At 43.8% G+C, this 18,343-nt stretch overlaps 1 protein-coding gene across 4 annotated transcripts in view; it reads right to left on the reverse strand.

Moving 5' to 3' along the window:
• Positions 1-653: 653 nt before the first annotated feature.
• The window catches only part of sipa1l3 (signal-induced proliferation-associated 1 like 3), a 192,572-nt gene continuing 174,882 nt past the window's right edge, over positions 654-18,343 (reverse strand). For all 4 annotated transcript variants that reach the window (XM_067974935.1, XM_067974937.1, XM_067974936.1 and 1 more), the window contains 5 exons: positions 16,839-17,046; positions 15,859-16,005; positions 9,666-9,798; positions 6,822-6,903; positions 654-4,934 (listed from right to left, as the gene is read on the reverse strand). In XM_067974935.1, coding sequence (XP_067831036.1) covers positions 4,791-4,934; positions 6,822-6,903; positions 9,666-9,798; positions 15,859-16,005; positions 16,839-17,046 — 714 coding nt within the window. In that variant the 3' untranslated portion in view covers positions 654-4,790. The remainder of the gene's footprint in view (positions 4,935-6,821; positions 6,904-9,665; positions 9,799-15,858; positions 16,006-16,838; positions 17,047-18,343) is intronic.

An 18,343-nucleotide genomic window follows, 5' to 3' on the forward strand; every position in this document is an offset into this window, starting at 1 on the left:
ATATATTTCCAAGTCAGGATGGTGTGTGACTTGGAGGGGAACGTGCAGGTGGTGGTGTTCTTATGCACCTGATGCCCCTGTCCTTCTAGGTGGTAGAGGTTGTGGGTTTGGGAGGTGCTGTTGAAGAAGCCTTGGCGAGTTGCTGCAGTGCATCAGTGTTTCCTATATTACAACAGTGACTACACTTCAAAAGTACTTCATTGGCTCTAAAGCATTTTGGGACATCCTGAGGCCATGCAAGGGCCTTAGAAATGCAAGTTCTTTCTTGCTTTATCAGCTGCCCTCCAGTCCTTTGCCCAAGTGGTTATGATATGATCACAGCCAAGCTCAATCCTGTCCACACCCACTTTCCAACAGGAGGCGCTGTGTAGCGATCAGGAGTGAGGAGCCTGGCCGATTGCCCCTCTCTAACTCAGGGCGGCGACACGGACTGCAGCAGCCTCCTCCACTGTCCCAGTTGAGATCAGCCAAGTCAGCATACACTGGGAATCGAGCCTGGGGTCTTCCTGATCTGTGTAGCTCAGTTACTCACTGCAACAAGTAGCCCAGTCATTGGTGGGAGCTTGCAGGGGTGGGTTTAGCTGAAAAGCAGCTGTATAATTGTGAAGGCAGCTGTACACAAGTTGCAAGTTCAGAAATGAATCACTTACACGTTACAAGTTTAAGAAAGATTTTATTCACTTTTCCTGATACATGCCAAAAAGAATGAAAAATGTAAAAGAGGATTTATCAATGCAGTAGCTGAATCAAAACAATCACAAATTAAATACAAATCTCATTTGAAAGCTTGATGTCTTTATAAAATATTATGAAAAACAGATAAATTACACACTACTCAATAAGAGAACAAGTCCCCAAAATCAATAAATCACATCAACAATCCTACACAGACAGAAATGTACATTGGAAAATTTGCACCACACAAAAACAATAAAATTTAAGACTTTTCACTTTTTGTACATAAATATTACAAAGAAAGTTGAAATTCCAAGTAAACTTTTTTTTTTAAGACATTGATGGTTGCAGCTGAGACACTTGGAACATTTCATCTCCCGTTCAGCTCGAGATTTAGGTCATAATATAAATGTCTTAGAAAAGTTTGTTTTGTTGTCATCCAGTTCATACAAGAAATCGCAAAAGGTACATCAACTAACATGCTGTCAGCGTGCAGAGACAGAGGGGAGGAAACAGTCACAAGAGAGGAGAAGAAAACTTTTTTTTTGGTTTAAAATTTAAAATGAGATTAACCAGCATTAACTCACGTACTGCAGTTTATCTACAATACTTGTTTCCCCCCCCTATCCTGGGACACACAAACACGCACATACACGCATACATCCGCACTCTGATTCTAACATACACTGAGGTTTATTTACGGTAATTTTGCAGGTAACGGTAGCAGTTGTCACACAATGCCATAAAACATTCAGGTCCTGTCAATGAAAGCTCAATTACCCTTTCACCTGCCACGCTGCCTCTGTTTTTTTTGTTGTAACCGTGCTCAGCTTGCCTGCTGTATCGCTGTTAGAGGGGTGATTCTTTTCTCTCTCCCTCTTCCCTCCCCCCTCAATCACTCACTACTCAGTCTAACGTACAACGAGCTGGCTGTGAGTTCGAGCCTGAAATTTAATCTCAGGGTTCCAACCACTCGATTAATTATTCTGATGGTTTGTGTCATCCATTTGGTTGGACAGCATCCTTGAGACTCACTGCCAGTTATCCACTGTTCTACATTTCTTCAGCTGTGTACTCACGAACAGCCACATACTCTGCACGTCTCAAACAAGCAAATGGCCTCTTACCCAGAGTGGCCGTGAAATGACACTTTGAATGTTAGCGCACAGACGCTTGATGGATCTAAAATTCCTTTGCAATTTTATTGTAAGCATTAGCATGGGTTACCTCCCCATTATAATACTTGGCAAAGCAATTTCATATGAATATGTCAAGCATTCATGCACCAATGATTCACACAGAAACCATTTCCAGGTATGTAGAAATGTATCAGGAGACAATGGGGCCTAAATTAATAATATTGAGAGGTGTTTCAATAGAATTGGTGAGGGAAGGGACAGGAAAAGCATCAAAAAAGGGCTACGGTGTCCATTTTCAATCCTGGAAAAGCTCAGTGCAATTTAAGGATATCAGTGTGTCGGGCTCACCTGGAAACTGATTTGGAGACACCCAACGTTTAGTACCGAGTAAACTGCCCATCACCAGGCTGAACAGTACCAAGAGTACCAGTTATTCACTGCCTATGGTGTGGACCAGTCGGCCAGTGTTCCCCCATTTGGGCAGCGGTGCACATTTTATAGTCAATCTTGTTGGAGGACTCAGTCTAATTCAGACTGTAGCCAAGAGCCAGCAGCACTTCTACTGGATTACTGAACATGACTCAGCACCAAGAGCATGTGGTGGGCTTCAAACCAAGTCCACAAGGACCTTTAGTGGTGCCTGCAATCACCGAGTGCCTTGCAATGCAGCAATATTTTTATGCAGTGCTTCCTGCTTCTGAGCTCACCAGCCAGCGAGTTTCCGTCTATTAAACCAGGTGCTGGTGGACACAGAAGCGGAAAACCTCGGAGACTGACCGTAGCCACTGGCCGTTAAGTTGGTGCCTGAGTGCTGAAAACAGCCCATGGTCCTGCCTGCCTGCCCTGGCAGTGGTACAGGATTTCAGCTACTCGCTCGGTGATCTCCGCAAAGACCCGCAGCAATGCCAGCACGGCTGGCTCTGTTTATCCACACAGGAGCAGCGATAGAGAAAAGGGGCTCCAAAGGAAAGGTGAAGGTTGTTTTGTGACTGTTCCCCTTTCAAAAGGTGAAGAGATTTGAACAAAATACAAAAAAACCACAGTTTGACCAATCCGAGGAAACTGCATCGAGCTGAATGTTCAGCTATCGCCTCTCTGGTCTCATTAACAATTCTACACGATTTCCCCACAATTCAGAGTCCTGTAGTGTATGATTCCTAGAGATGTAGGTTCACAAAATTCCAGAATATTCAGTAGTCGCTGATTCACTTCAGCAATTCCAATTTTGATTTTTAAGATTTCAAATTTTTTAAAAAAAAAATCAAACCTAAAACAATTTATACAAATATAGTGTATACAAAGAGCATTTACATTTATCAGTTTAAACTTCCTGAGCCATCTTAAATGGAATTTTTTTTTCTAGAAAATAATTTAGTCTGTGTGAGAAAGTGCTTTAATAACTTCCTATGTTACCATTAGGCCAGGACGACCATGCTGTTTTAAATATCAGTTTGCGATATTAAATCTTTATATTGCAAACAAAACCTTTTGATTAGATTTTTAAAATAAAATTAAATAGCTTACTGAAATACATCAACAGTATTATTAAAGTACAAAGGAGGAGGTCTCACCATCACAGCCCACACTGTATATGATAAATCTCCTATAGCGGATTTTTAAATGGTCTGCTATCATCATTAATGCTGCTCTTTGATCTTCCTCCTTCCTTCAAGGCTCTGAATCGAGGGTAGTGTTGCACAGAGGTCATCCATCTCTGCCCCCCCTACCTTGCCTTGCTGGCCATTTTTCATGTGCAAATCTAGAAGGTGAGCTATTCAACCACAGAAAGCTTCACAGCCCGTCCCCACATGACATCCTTCGACGTGCATTTTCCACGGGAAAGGGAAACGAGGGGGTGGGCGGTCACTGGGCAGTGATGAGGAATGGGAACCCTGGCTGAATTAGCCCCCCCCCCCCTCCCAAGGATACAGGGGCCAGTTGCAGCTCACTGCTCCAGGCGAGATCAGCTTACTCGGCACAGATTGAAGATTAAACCTGGGACCTTCTGATCCACACGGCTTAGTATTTACACAGAATGGGGCCTTCGTCCCAGTATATTTTTTAAAAAAAATAGATTTTGCAGGTGGTTTTTTTTTTAAAAAAAGGTTACGGAGCAAATTGTTCTTTGCACCAAGTTTCGCACAAAAAGGAAATCAGAGAATAAACTGGGATAGACTGATCACATTGAGGAGAAAGTTTACCCATCTTGATTATAATTTTGGTTTGTACAGAGCAGAGTACACATCTGGGGCCTGAGCTGACACTTCAGAACGTGTTAAAAATAACACCAATTAAAAAGGGAGACCTGAATTTACAGAGCAGAGTACACATCTGGGACCTGAGCTGACACTTCAGAACTTGTTAAAAATAACACCAATTAAAAAGGGAGGCCTGAATTTCCTGAACTATAATTTCTGCCAGAAAGATACTTTATCTTTTAAAAAAAAAACTGATGCTTTCTGTGAACGCACATCATCCTGACTGGCTTTAGGTAACGAGCCAACCCTCGGAAGGAGATGGACTATCAAAAGGCTTCTCGATGGATGACTAAAAGGCAACAACCGCCTTCCCAGCTGTTATTGGGAGTTGGAGGGGAGGGGATGGAGGGCACGAGATAGGGTTATGTATTTAATCCCAAATGTGATGAAGTTACTAGAGGTATTCAGAAACGCTGGTGCGGACCAGTTCCAGTCTGGCATCGTGACCTGATGTACAGTGAGCTCTCTGCACAGGGCCAAGCAGTGTGAGTTTGCCCTTTCTACCTGCCTGCGAGCAAACAGGCCACCCAACCCCTCTCCTATACTTCTAGCATGTACCTGAAAGCAACCACGCCAATAAGTGGCTGCGACGGCTCTGTAAGTTCCCGAATTTTCCAGGATGGGCTGTCACTCTATGTTCGAGTTGTTCCAAATGTACAACAGCAACGACAACAAAAATAAAACAGGTTTAGATTCTTTGCGGATAGATTGGCTGGCGTCATTTCTTCTCGATCGTGTTGGAAAATATTTCGGCAAATTTCCTCAGCTGCTCTGTGGCCGACAGGGATTCCTCTTGGAGGCGCTGATTGTTCACCCTCAAGTTTGCCACCTCTGCCTGGAGGATGAATTTATCCTCTTTCTCCTGTATATATATATATATATATATATATATATATATATATATATAGAGAGAGAGAGAGAGAGAGAGAGAGAGAGAGAGAGAGGTCGCTCAGTTAGGGATGCCAAAAAGCAGAAGAGGAAACATTCCCGTAGCTTTGTGTTACTCGCGCACGCAATCCCAATCAGAGCATCATTCAAGGGCCACTCTCAGCAATGCTGCACACTGTAAGCTCTTGATTTGAATCATTCCACTTGGCGTTGGGGAGGAAGTTGCTCAGTGAAGGCCAGGCACTTCAACCGTAGGAAGGGAAAAGATCCCACAGGACCGATAGTTCCACACTCCCAGCGCAGTACTGAGGGGGTGCTCCACTGTCGGAGGTGTTGTTAAACTGAGGCCCCATCTGTCCTCTCAGGTGGATGTAAAAGATCCCATGGCCACTATTTCGACAAAGAGCAGGGGAGTTCTCCCAGGGTCCTGGTCAATATTTATCTTCCATACACGCCATCACTGGAATGGAACTGCCTATATTTAAGTCCTATTCCTAGGCTCCCTGCGCTTTAAGATTGCAACACTGGCTGCACAATGTTTTCTTTGGATCTTCTAAATATCAAGGGAATACTTCAGGATAAGTCCTTGCAGATGACTGGTACTTGGAAAAACATTCCCATATCCCACAAAGGATGTCTCAAAAGCACGCCTTAGTTTTCTGACCCGATTCCAGTTTTACAGCTGCCTCAAGCAATTAGTGGCTCAGTCGAAAAACTATCCCAAACTCACCCAACATTGATCATGATGCTATTACTAAACTGTGCAGAGTCTGTGGCTGCATCCTCCAGAACAATGCCTAAATATGGCCATGCATCTTGGACACAGCACAGAATGAGGCCATTCAGCCCATCACATCAGCTCTTTGCAAGAGCAGTCCAAAGCTGAACCCACTGCCCCACTCTCTCCCCATAGCCCTGTATCAATCCAAAGCTGATCCCACTGCCCCACTCTCTCCCCATAGCCCTGTATCAATCCAAAGCTGATCCCACTGCCCCACTCTCTCCCCATAGCCCTGTATCAATCCAAAGCTGATCCCACTGCCCCACTCTCTCCCCATAGCCCTGTATCAATCCAAAGCTGATCCCACTGCCCCACTCTCTCCCCATAGCCCTGTATCAATCCAAAGCTGATCCCACTGCCCCACTCTCTCCCCATAGCCCTGTATCAATCCAAAGCTGATCTCACTGCCCCACTCTCTCCCCAAGCCTTGTAACTTTCTGCCCCTTTAAATGTTTATCTACTCTTCTCTTAAAGAGGTGCAATGGTCTCTGCCTCAAATACTCCCCCTGAAAAAGCTGTCCATTCTCGAATAGCTCTCGGCATAGAGAAGTTGCTCCTAATCTCTCGACTTGCTCCCAGTGGCCATTTTAATTTGATGATCCCTTAACCAGAGGAAATAAGTTTCCCTATTCACCCTATCAAAATCCTTCATAATTAAAAATATCTATTAAATCTCCTCTTGGCCTTCTCTGCTTCTGTAGAAATAGCTTTTGTCTCTTAATCGTTCCTTATAATTGCTTATCCCCGATCGAGCACGAGATCACTGCCGAAAGCTGGCATAATTTCATTTGTTTTTCCAGGCTGCAAGAAATAAAACCCAGGACCTTTTAACAAACTGAACTGTAATGGCAGCAATCTCCTAATGTCCTTTAGAGGAGGAGACATGCTGTCCTTACCTGGTCCAGCCTATACGTGACTTCAGTCCCACACTAACATGCTGTCTGAGGTGGCCTAGAAAGTCACCTAGTTCTATCACCACCTTCTCCAGGATAAATTAGGGATGGGTAATAAATACCGGCCTTGCCAGTGACGCTCAAATCCCAAGAACGCATCAAAAAAATTTACAGCTGCATCTCTCACCTTCAGCAGATCGTCCTGAAGCTGTTTCAATTGGACCTCAAGATTGTACACTTTCCCAGTCAGGGCTAATGATGACTCATCGCTGTAATTGAAGATACACTCATTAACCATCAGATTAAAAAAATTTAGAACAATGTATCAGCCTTGGCTCAGTGGGTAGCACTCTCACCTTTCAAATCAGATGGTTGTGGGTTTCAGCCCCACTCCAAAGACTTGAGCACATAATCTAGACTGACACTCCAGGGCAGCACTGAGGGAGTGCTGCACTGTCGGAGGTGCCGTCTTTCGGATGAGATGTTAAACCGAAGCCCCGTCTGCCCCCTCAGGTGGATGTAAAAGATCCCATGGCACTATTCAAAGAAGAATAAGGGTTTCCTGCCCAATATTTATCCCTCAACCAACATTGCTGAGGGAGATGATCTGGTCATTATCACATCCCTGTTTGTGGGACTTTGCTATGTGCAAATTGGCTGTCGCATCTCAGAGATACTGAAGGCGAACACTCCCTTGCTACTCTAGATTACACCAGCAGATGTCACTTATGCAATATATACAACTGACTATAACTCAGAGTTTTAAACTGTTTCGACGGTTTTCAAAGCTGAAAAGTTTATAAAATGCTCCCCAAGGCTCAGTTTGTAAATGCACCACATGGTAGTGGGTGCAGAGCCATGTGGACCAGGAACTTCAATCACTAGTCTGTGTTGAGATCCTTGTTAACATTAGTTTAGGAAGGGATAAGAAACAAGAAAAAAAAGTTCGCCAGGTTCCCCTCTGCTGACCGCGACATCTTATGGTTTGGGTACACGACAGGACGAGGTCAGGATCAGCCTCAGCTCCGACAGCACCCCATGGTAGAACAGCCTGCTGACACTTTATAGATAACACACGGTCCATGTGATCTCTTGGACTGGTTTCAAACCCGAGGGGGTCGGAGAGGAATTTTCCAGAGCACTTTTTTTCCCTTATTGGCCCTGGGATTTTTTCTTCGCCTCTCCCAGGAGATCACATGGCTGTGGGGGGGGGGTGTTTAGTCACGAGGTGTGGGGCAGGCTTGATGGACCAGCTGGTCTTTTCCTGCCCGGCAATTTCGTATGCTCGTATGACACTCACTTTCTAGATTCACAGACGGAGAATAGCAACATGGATGCGGTACAGAGTGGTGCCAGCCTCTGTGCAACCGTATCCCAGCATGAATCATCTTTTAGGAGAGAAGGACCACAAGGTTGGGAGGGGGAGGATAAGGAGACAGCATTCCCCCCCCCCCACGTAATTATATGAATTCCTACCATTGCAGGACGAGGCTGCTAGCTGGAATTCACCAGCTCTTCCTATTTGGTTCTTCAGCTAACAATCGAACCCTTAAATAACATAATCCTACATTCAACCTTGAATAGAATGTGCTCATGGCAGCATTAACCCATCTTTGTGCTCGCATAACTGGATTCATAAATTCTTTCATTCGAACTAAAAACATTTTATAACCATGCGGTACTTTGTGAATGAAATAGATGCAAGACTAAATCTGTAATTGGCAACAAAGTGACGCTCCAATCAAACAAAATTCCGCAGCCATCAGAACTCAGTGGCATTCAGAGAGCTTTTATACCCGACTGGAACGTGGCCAGTGGAAGGGTTAAACGAAACTATTCCATTGACTGATTCTACAAGATCTGCGTCTGCACACGACACCAGCTTTAAATCACCTTTTCCAAATTACTTATTGCACTTCCATGTCTTTTCTACTTCAGTAATTCAATTATCGACCATGCAGTACGAGTGCATGAGCTCGGGTGAAGGATTTCACCAGAAACATTAACCTACTGTAGGTTATTAACCGATCTTTCTCTTTCAGGTGCATGTTGTGCATTTTTTCCTCTTTATTTCTGATTTGCAAGTTTTATCTCAGTTTTGCAACACTTTCTGTGCAACTGTTTTACAAGTTAATTAAAATTGCAGGTCTGGTGAGAAATTGATGGAGTAAAATCATCATGCACTTTAAAAATGGACTGAAGAAACATGGTAGGAATTTAAGCAGATATGCATGTTTTTTGTATCATATGAAGGATTGAGGGACAACAAATACACAGTAGGAGAAGTAAGTAGGAGATGCTTACAGTAAGAAATTAGCCGAGGCATAGAAGAGCAGGGAGGTTATGGTAGAACTGTATAAAACACTAGTTAGGCCACAGCTTGAGTACTGCGTACAGTTCTGATCATCACATTACAGGAAAGATGCGATTGCACGAAAGAAGGTACAGAGGAGATTTACAAGGATGTTGCCAGGACTGGAGAACTTTAGCTATGAGGAAAGATTGGATAGGCTGTGGTTGTTTTCATTGGAACAGAGGAGGCTGAGGGGTGATATGATTGTGGTGTATAAAATTATGAGGGGCCTAGATAGAGTGGATAGGAAGGGCCTATTTCCATTAGCAGAGGGGTCAGTGACCAGGGGGGCATAGATTTAAATTAATGGTAGAAGGATTAGGGCGGAGCTGAGGAGAATTTCTTTTCACCCAGAGGGAGATAGGGGTCTGGAACACACTGCCTGAAAGGGTGATAGAGGCAGAAACCCTCAACTCATCTAAAATGTACATGGATGTGCACTTGAAATGCTGCATCCTACATGGCTATGGACCAAGTGCTGGAAAGTGGGATTAAGCTGGATAGCTCTTTTTCGGCCGGCACGGACACATTGGGCCGAATGGCCTCCTCCTGTGCCGTAACTTTCTATGATTCTATGTAAGACTGTCCTGTTACACCTTGATGTGAACAGCACTTGATACAGTGCAGGGAACAAAATGTCAAGAGCATTGGGAAATCACAAGAACAAAAAGCAATCACCTTATAACATGTGGTGCTCGGGGCGAGGATTGCCGGTCCACAGTCATGTGTGTATGTACAGGGATATAGGCTGGTCCAACCTCTGATCCAACGGAGGCATCATTCAGTGAGAAAAGGGAAACAGCTCTCTGGACTAGAATAACAAAAAACAGAATTATCATTGACAAGTCCTGTTGGGAGAACCTTCTCGCATTCTCCGTTTGTTATCCAGACTCTCAGCCTTGACTCAGTGGATAGCACTCTTCCCTCAGTCAGAAAGTTGTGGGTTCAAACTGCACTCCAGAGCCGTGAGCATGTAATCTAGGCCGACACTCCCAGTGCCAGTACTGAGGGAGTGCTACACTGTCGGAGGTACCGTCTTTCGAATGAAATGTTAAACCGAGGTCCAGTCTGCCCTCTCAGGTGGAAGAAAAATTTCCCATGGCACTATTCAAAGAGCAGGAATTCTCCCAGTGTCCGGGCCAACATTTATCCCTCAACCAATATCACTGTAACAGATTGCTTGGTCATTTAACTCACTGCTGTTTGTGGGACCTTACTGTGCACAGATTGGCAGCTGGATTTGCCTACATTAATACAGTGACTACATTTGGCAATGAAGCGCTTTGGGACATCCCGAGGTCATGAAAAGAACTACATAAATGTAAGATCTTTCTCTCGCTCTCTGAATGGAAGAACATAAACAGGGTCCAAAATGGTTGCTAGCCAAGATGCTTACAGTATAATTAACTGTCCATGATATCTGAGTCCATCTAAGGTGGCTCTCCTCATCTGTCACGTGCTCCTGGACAGAACCAAACACCAGCTGGCTTGGGAGTCGGTGCTCTGATCAAAAAGCTGGGAGGCATGGCATGACGTTTTACTAAACAAAATAAATTATGTCTATGCTCAATGTACACGCACACATGATCACTGGACAGTGCTCAAGGGTAAGTATGTTAAATAACTCCCCCACTCCTTACTAACCCAGGAGTGCTGACCAACTGCGGAACCCCCTACCCTCGCCCCAGTTGAGATGAGCTAACTCAGCACCGTCCTGTTCTCCATGGCACAGCAACAAATCAGGTAGCACTCTTGCGCACTAAGCCATCAGGGGAGCTTCCGTGTTACCTTTAAATAGAACTGCAGTACCATAAAACACAAAAGGGCCAATACACAGGACTATTGCTGGAAGTTCACACATAACATTTTACACAAATCAGGTTGGACTTGGTTTGACCCGTTCAACGTAGATCATTTTTCTGACTATCTGTTTCTCTGCACCACATATTTTGTGACCGACTCCGACACAACACATAAATATAACAGACTAGAACACTCGAGGAAACATCTGGCAACTGATTACGGGTTTTCAGTGATGTGAGGACTGCACACATTTATTAGACACAGCTGCGCCACAAATGCAGTGCCAGACATATCAATGTGACAATTAAGACCACTCCTCTCCCTTCTCTCCCCCCCCCCCCCCCGTGGGAACAGTCAACTGAATAGTAAGAATCATCCTTGGTCAAACCCACGCTAAGTTGGGTGAAAATTTGCAACAAAAAACAACTGTATGAAGTCCATATAGGATGTTACTGTGAACAAAGTCTGTTAGCACAAAGCATTTTTCATTTCCCTTTATCTGTTGTAATAAACTCCCAAGTAAAAACATTCCTTCTTTCTGGCAGAAATGTAACCAGTGGCAGAATCACAATTTTTAGTTTTTTTAAAAAATTAAGTTAATCTTATTAGTTTTTGACAGAATAAAACCACATTCTTATCACCTGGTTTGTGCATTTCCCCCAATTTATAAAATACCCTATTATTCTTGCAATGCAAAAAAGTGATTCCTCTGGGACATTATCTTGTACAATGCACCATGGATTTCACATGTAAAAAAAAAATCACAAAGTAATGTAGATCGGAACCAGCAACGCAAAACATGCACATGATGCAAGGGCCTCCATCAGCAAAGGTGGAAAGGATTTAGGAGGTGGTTACGGACATTGGAGTATCCAGTTAATGTAACACTATTATCAACAAGGCTAATTATGTACTGGTATGCACCTCTTATGGCTGTAAGTTATGAGAGACTTACAGAACTGATGCTGTTTTCATTAGAGAAGATTGAGGGGAGAGTTGATCCGTCTCTATACAATGCTGAGAGGAATGGATAATGTGGATTACTTAAATTGGGCAGTGAGTGCTGAACTGGAAGACCCGAATTAAAAGGCCTCAAGTAAGAACTGAGATTAGAGGCAATTCCTTCTCTGCCCACCCCATAATAGAATTCACATGAAACACCTTTTTAAAAAAAAGTGGCAGATGAGCATTTGACTAGGGAAGTGTAGAGAAAGATTTTAGGATAAGTACAGAGAGATAAATTGAAGGCTATGGAACATGATAGTTCCCGAGATACTGGTAATGTGTTCATGCTGTGGCAAGAAAGACAAATGGTCCACAATGAGTAACAAGGGGGGGAGGGGGGAAAGAGAGAGAGAGATAGGTAATCAGGAGTTTTGCTTGGTTTAGCACGTGTTCCAGGTCAGCAATGAATCTCCTCCACACACCAACCCACTTCCATTTCTTCCATAACCAGCCATGAAGTACAGTAGCAGACAACACTCGGATCTGTCAATCCAGCTGATCGTGACAGAAATAGCAGCAGCTGGTGTGAAGATGTACAAGAGCAAATCACTGAATAGTTCTTTAAATAAAAGCATAACATTTTTTTAAAAAAAAGTAATCCCAGGAGGGAAAAGAACACAATACTCCTTCACAAACAAAAAAAGTTAAATAAAGCACATTGTTCCTTTAAGATACAGAGGTGACTATGTCTGTGGAAGCACGGGATGCACAGATCATTTCCAGCATATCTGTGCTCAGTGTCAACTCCACTTCAGATGACAGGAAATCACCTATTAAAGTCTTTAAGGTAACAATTATCCTAACATTAGTCTCCCTCCATTACTGTAGGAAGTGGGGATGCAGAAACGCAATATCATACAAAGTGAGGTTTTTCATTTTCTAACAATTTGGGACGCTATCAAACCCATTTGCTCCGCTGGCAAAGTCTGCTGCCTAATCAGCCTGCCAACCTCGGGTTCCTTTCACAATGGATCGGGCATCAGGTTACTCCTGTAGTTAATGTTTGCCGTTATTGTTAAGTCCAAGTGCTGCTGGAAATCAATCCTTCAGTACAATTGACATCAGTCTGTGGCCAACTGATATCAAACAATGCAGAGCTCCACCTTAGCACCAATCCAACGTGTTTTCCCACTGGTGACTTGCTGAAGAGATAAATCCAGATTTAATTTCAAACAGCCTCAAGTCCCAGGATATCCAACTCAGAGGATTTCATGTGATGCCACTAGGGTTGCATTGTGTCGAGCACTCTCAGACTAGTTTCAGGTGACGCTCTCCCAGAGGTTTCAGGTTATCCCCTCACCGAATTGCTGACCCATCTCACAATAGCGATATTATTCTAAACTCCTCCTCGCACAAACACAGGTTTCCAACGAGCACTGTGACTGTGTGTGTGTCTTGGGTTTTTTTGTTGTGTAGTCGTAAACATATACGACATATACCAGGAATAAAACAAGGAGCTACAGAGAAACAGATTTAACCCCACGAGGCTTGAATTTGGGCTCGAGAGGACTGAGCTGTCTTCACAAAGGAGGACACAAATAACCTCCCAGAAATGTTAGGGAACCAAGGTTCCAGTGAGAGGGAGGAACTGAAGGAAACCAGTATTAGTAAAAAAAAAGTGCTAGGGAAATTAATGGGGCTAAAGGCTGACAAATCCCCACGGCCTGATAATCTACATCCCAGAGTACTAAAGGAAGTGGCCCTGGAAATAGTGGATGCATTGGTGGTCATCTTCCAAAATTCTATAGACTCTGAAACAGTTCTTACAGATTGGAGGGTGGCAAATGTAACCCCACTATTTAAAAAAGGAGGGAGAGAAAAAACAGGGAACTACAGACCAGTTAGCCTAACATCAGTAGTGGGGAAAATGCTAGAGTCTATTATAAAAGATGTGATAACAGAACACTTGGAAGGCATTAATGAGATTGGACAAAGTCAGCATGGGTTTATGAAAGGCAAATCATGCTGAACAAATCTACTGGAGTTTTTTTTGAGGATATAACTAGTAGAATAGATAGGGGAGAACCAGTGGATGTGGTGTATTTGGATTTTCAGAAGGCTTTTGATAAGGTCCCACACAAGAGGTTAGTGTGCAAAATTAAAGCACATGGGATTGGGGGAATATACTGGCATGGATTGAGAATTGGTTGACAGACAGGAAACCGAGAGTAGGAATAAACGGGTCTTTTTCTGGGTGGCAGGCAGTGACTAGTGGGGTACCACAGGGATCAGTGCTTGGGCACCAGCTATTCACAATATATGTCAATGATTTGGTTGAGGGAACTAAATGTAATATTTCCAAGTTTGCAGACAACACAAAGCTGGGGTGGAATGTGAGCTGTGAGGAGGATGCAAAGAGGCTCCAATGTGATTTAGACAAGTTGGGTGAGTGGGCAAGAACATGGCAGATGAAGTATGACGTGGATAAATATGAGGTTATCCACTTTGGTTGTAGAAACAGAAAGACAGATTATTATCTGAATGGTGATAGATTAGGAAAAGGGGAGGTGCAACAAGATCTGGGTGTCCTTGTACACCAGTCGCTGAAAGCGAGCATTCAGGTGCAGCAAGCAGTTAGGAAGGCGAATGGTATGTTGGCCTTCATTGTAAGAGGATTTGAGTACAGGAGCAGGGATGTTTTACTGCAGTTTTGTCTCCTTATCTGAGGAAGGATGTCCTTGCCATGGAGGGAGTGCAACAAAGGTTTACCAGACTGATTCCTGGGATGGCAGGACTGACATATGAGGAGAGATTGGGTCGACTAGGCCTATTTTCACTAGAGTTTAGAAGAATGAGAGGTGATCTCATCGAAACATATAAAATTCTAACAGGGCTAGACAGACTAGATGCAGGGAGGATGTTCCCGATGGCTGGGGAATCCAGAACCAGGGGTCACAGTCTCAGGATACGGGGAATGCCATTTAGAACTGAGATGAGGAGAAATTTCTTCACTCAGAGGGTGGTGAACCTGTGGAATTCTCTACCACAGAAGGCAGTGGAGGCCAAGTCATTAAATATATTCAAGAAGGAAATAGATATATTTCTTAATGCTAAAGGGATCAAGGAATATGGAGAAAAAACAGGAACAGGGTACTGAGTTAGACGATCAGCCACGATCATTTTGAATGGCAGAGCAGGCCCGAAGGGCCGAATGGCCTACTCTTGCTCCTATTTTCTATGTTTCAATGAGCTGGATTTCCCAGCAGGCTGGAATCATTGAGATCGTTGGAAGTTTTTTGGAATTACAGATTACACAGAAGATACTGATGACAGTGTGAAATGGTAATCCAAAAAAAGGGGACAGGTGGCGCCACTGACATTTATGTTTTGCCAGTTGGAGAGAGAATGAATTCATGTCTTAGAATTTAACAGCCATCCAATCTTTGCATATCTGAGTCAGGGTAACATTTGGGGATTGAAAATCGTGCCAAATTCAGGGGTAAGTTTTGTGCCGTTAGGAACTGGGCTGAGACTGGCAAACTTCATTTCACATAGGATCCCTGAACCAACAGAAGAAACTTTCATTCCAACAGCCTGGGCTGGTTTTGTACCCAAGTCCTAGATGTGAAAGGAGTCCAACCCACCAGGTTATTTGAAGTACCAATTTACATGAAAATTCATGAATCCTTTACATTTTACAATATTTGTAATGTACCAAGCTGAGCTCTTAAGCTCCACTTAATCTTCAGCCCCAACATTAGCAGTTTGGCTTTAATAAATAATTAGATATAAATCAGGATTTTACTGCATGGCATTGAAGGGCAAATCCATCGAGGATGTGCTCCTGGAGCTGAACCTCACTTAACAAAGGAGCTATAGTCAGAGGTAAGTCTGTAACACTATAGCCCTGATTCTCTGACCTCATCGAGCGAAGCTCTACAGCCTCACTGAATATGCTCTTTAATATTTCCTGGGCCCAGCTAACTCGTCTGGAATTTTAAAAATGCAAGTGTTTGAAGAAAGGATAAACACTGCAGACATTGCAAATGGTAGACAGGTATTTTGAATTCCTGGCAAGATACTATTTTTTTTTTTAAAAATGATTTTGAAGACTGAATCTTACCTTCATATGCTTTGGCAACACTGACCAGACTTGACCATTCCAGCCCAGACTCAGTGTCCGGCAGAGGCATCAGTCCTGGATCGTTACGACGCACAGGTACTCGGTCATGCACATCAGTCAAGGACAACTCAGAGGCAGACATGTTAGCTGAGCAGAAGAGACACAAAACAGCTTTCATGGTCAGTGTCTGAAGACTCCACATTAGACTGTGAAATATCACTGTCACATCTAAATAGTTGGTTGGGTTTTTTTTCCTTGAAGAAAAAAGGGGTCACTTTTTTCCAATGACAATGTTTTCTCAGCATTTTTTTGCCCAAGTGAAGGAAAACAGTCAAAGAAGCAGAGAGTGAGTCGAAGCATGACTTGAGAACAGAGGCCACAGTACATCATTAGCGTGATAACACTGCATTAAAACACATTGAGGGGGTGAGCACAGCCTGAAAGATGTGGAAGAACAGATACAGTCCCGAGTTTACATGCCACTTCAAGGATTACATGGATTGTACCAATGCAGTTTGTGTTCTCTCTCTCTCATCCATGCAATCTTGCTCTCCTCCACTCCAAAAACAACCCACCCCCTGCGAACATAAATCAGTGAGAACACAGTACAGCCAATCATTTTTGAGGGGCAAATTGCAGAAATAAGTATCAGAAGACCAACAGCATCCCTGATCCTGTTAAGAGCCCAGTGGCAAAGAACATCACTAAGGGAGACTACAGGCCATGATGAACCCTCCCACCAAGGTAGGTTAAAGCTGTGAAAATGGCTAAAGTGGAGAAAATGAATTGGGGGAGGGGTGGGAAAGGAGAGAAAGCAAGAGAATAAAATGCTTTGCTCTGCATGCTTACATTTATTTTATACACACATATGCACAAATAGAATAAGGATAGGAGTTAAAATTCTGAACTTAAAACTAGAAAGATCAGGGAATAGATGAGCAGGTATTACTGCCCAACTGTAATTTATTTTGTATTCTTACATTTCTTTTCAAGGCTTATTGTTGCTGGAGGCTGGGCTGATCTGCGAATGGGTAGTGTTTGGGAGGGATATGCGCTGGTGAAGATGACATCATTTGGCAGTGCCTGGTCAAGAGCGGCAATCTGGGAATTGCAGAAACTGGGTTCTCTCCGGCCACTGCAGATACTTTCATCAGACAGCGTCCTCTGCAGGGTCTTTCGGGACGAATGCTGGAGAAAAGCAGACAGAATCCTTTCTTAAAAAACAAACAAAGGTGAAGGCTTCACAAAGACTGCATAACACTTGTGCTCGGAGAGTATCCACAGTACATCGCAAGTCACGGATCACTGATTGCGGACAAACTTCCTGGACTGCATTGCTTTCGACAGGGCAATGCACGCAGTGCAGTTAGGAGGATTGCCCTCATCACTGGGAATTGGCACATGTTCTCTGGGATCCTTGGGATCTCTTGTAAGGTATTGTACAGAATCACTTTGGGAATACAGGTCCACTAGAATATACACACAGCAGAGTGAAGATATTATCTAGGGCTTGGAGGCACAGATTAAAGGCCTCTGTAGCGTGCTGCTATTTAGACTGTGGCACGATCATACTAGTACGAGACACAGTTACAGGAGAATGAAATCATGTACCTAAAGAATGCCAGTAAGAGGGACTGGCACTTTCGTGCTAATCAGTAGCACACACTTGCTGAAGCTTGAAGTTTCTCATTATGGACACCAAATCTACAAAGGCATTGGCAGACATTTTTACTTCACAGCACACAGAGAGCCTTATGGCCACTTTGCATGAGTTACTGACCTGTTCTCAGTGACTGGTTTTGAGTTAATTCACGGACTGTTGACCAAGGCTTGCTGAGTGCCGTCAGTAAACTTGCACTCAGACCCACAAGTTAACAGCTGGTTCCCTCAATGGCCATAGAAGCAAATGGCTTCTCCCTTTCAGTGTACATAAGCAATCCCACGGTTGTTCTGGTTAGGAATGATGTGGTATGTTGGGACAGGTTCATGCCAGCGAACCTTCATGTTGCAGAGTGGCTGATCTCGGGTATCTGCTCACAGGGAGGTTTAATGAAAGATAGCAAACACGGGAGGACAGTTATCCCCAGCTTGCTGCCATTCACTTACTGGGCATTGCCAAAATATAACCATGTCAGACAAAGAACAAGAAAACAGCGATGCTGATCATGCTCATCACTAGGGCTATTCACCTGGAACTTGATTGTAAACTGCATCTACCCTAAGAGGTACTACAGTGGTCACAAAACTAGCAGCCCATCAATAATGACTATTAAACAAATCTTATACTGAATCAAGCTTGGGTACTGTTTTATATTCATTTCCCCTCCCGCACTTTCCCCATCAAAAGGGCAGCCTGGGGAGCTGCTCCTAACTTCCTGATGGGGCCAATCTGGTCAGAAGTGGAGATGGGGCTTTGATTTTTCCCCTTCTCCCCATGAGGGAAGGTCATTGGGCCAGATTCTGGCCTCTGCTTAGCGCCTTCCTG

Source organism: Heptranchias perlo, chromosome 41, assembly GCF_035084215.1.
Source record: "Heptranchias perlo isolate sHepPer1 chromosome 41, sHepPer1.hap1, whole genome shotgun sequence".
In the NCBI taxonomy this organism is placed as follows: domain Eukaryota; kingdom Metazoa; phylum Chordata; class Chondrichthyes; order Hexanchiformes; family Hexanchidae; genus Heptranchias; species Heptranchias perlo.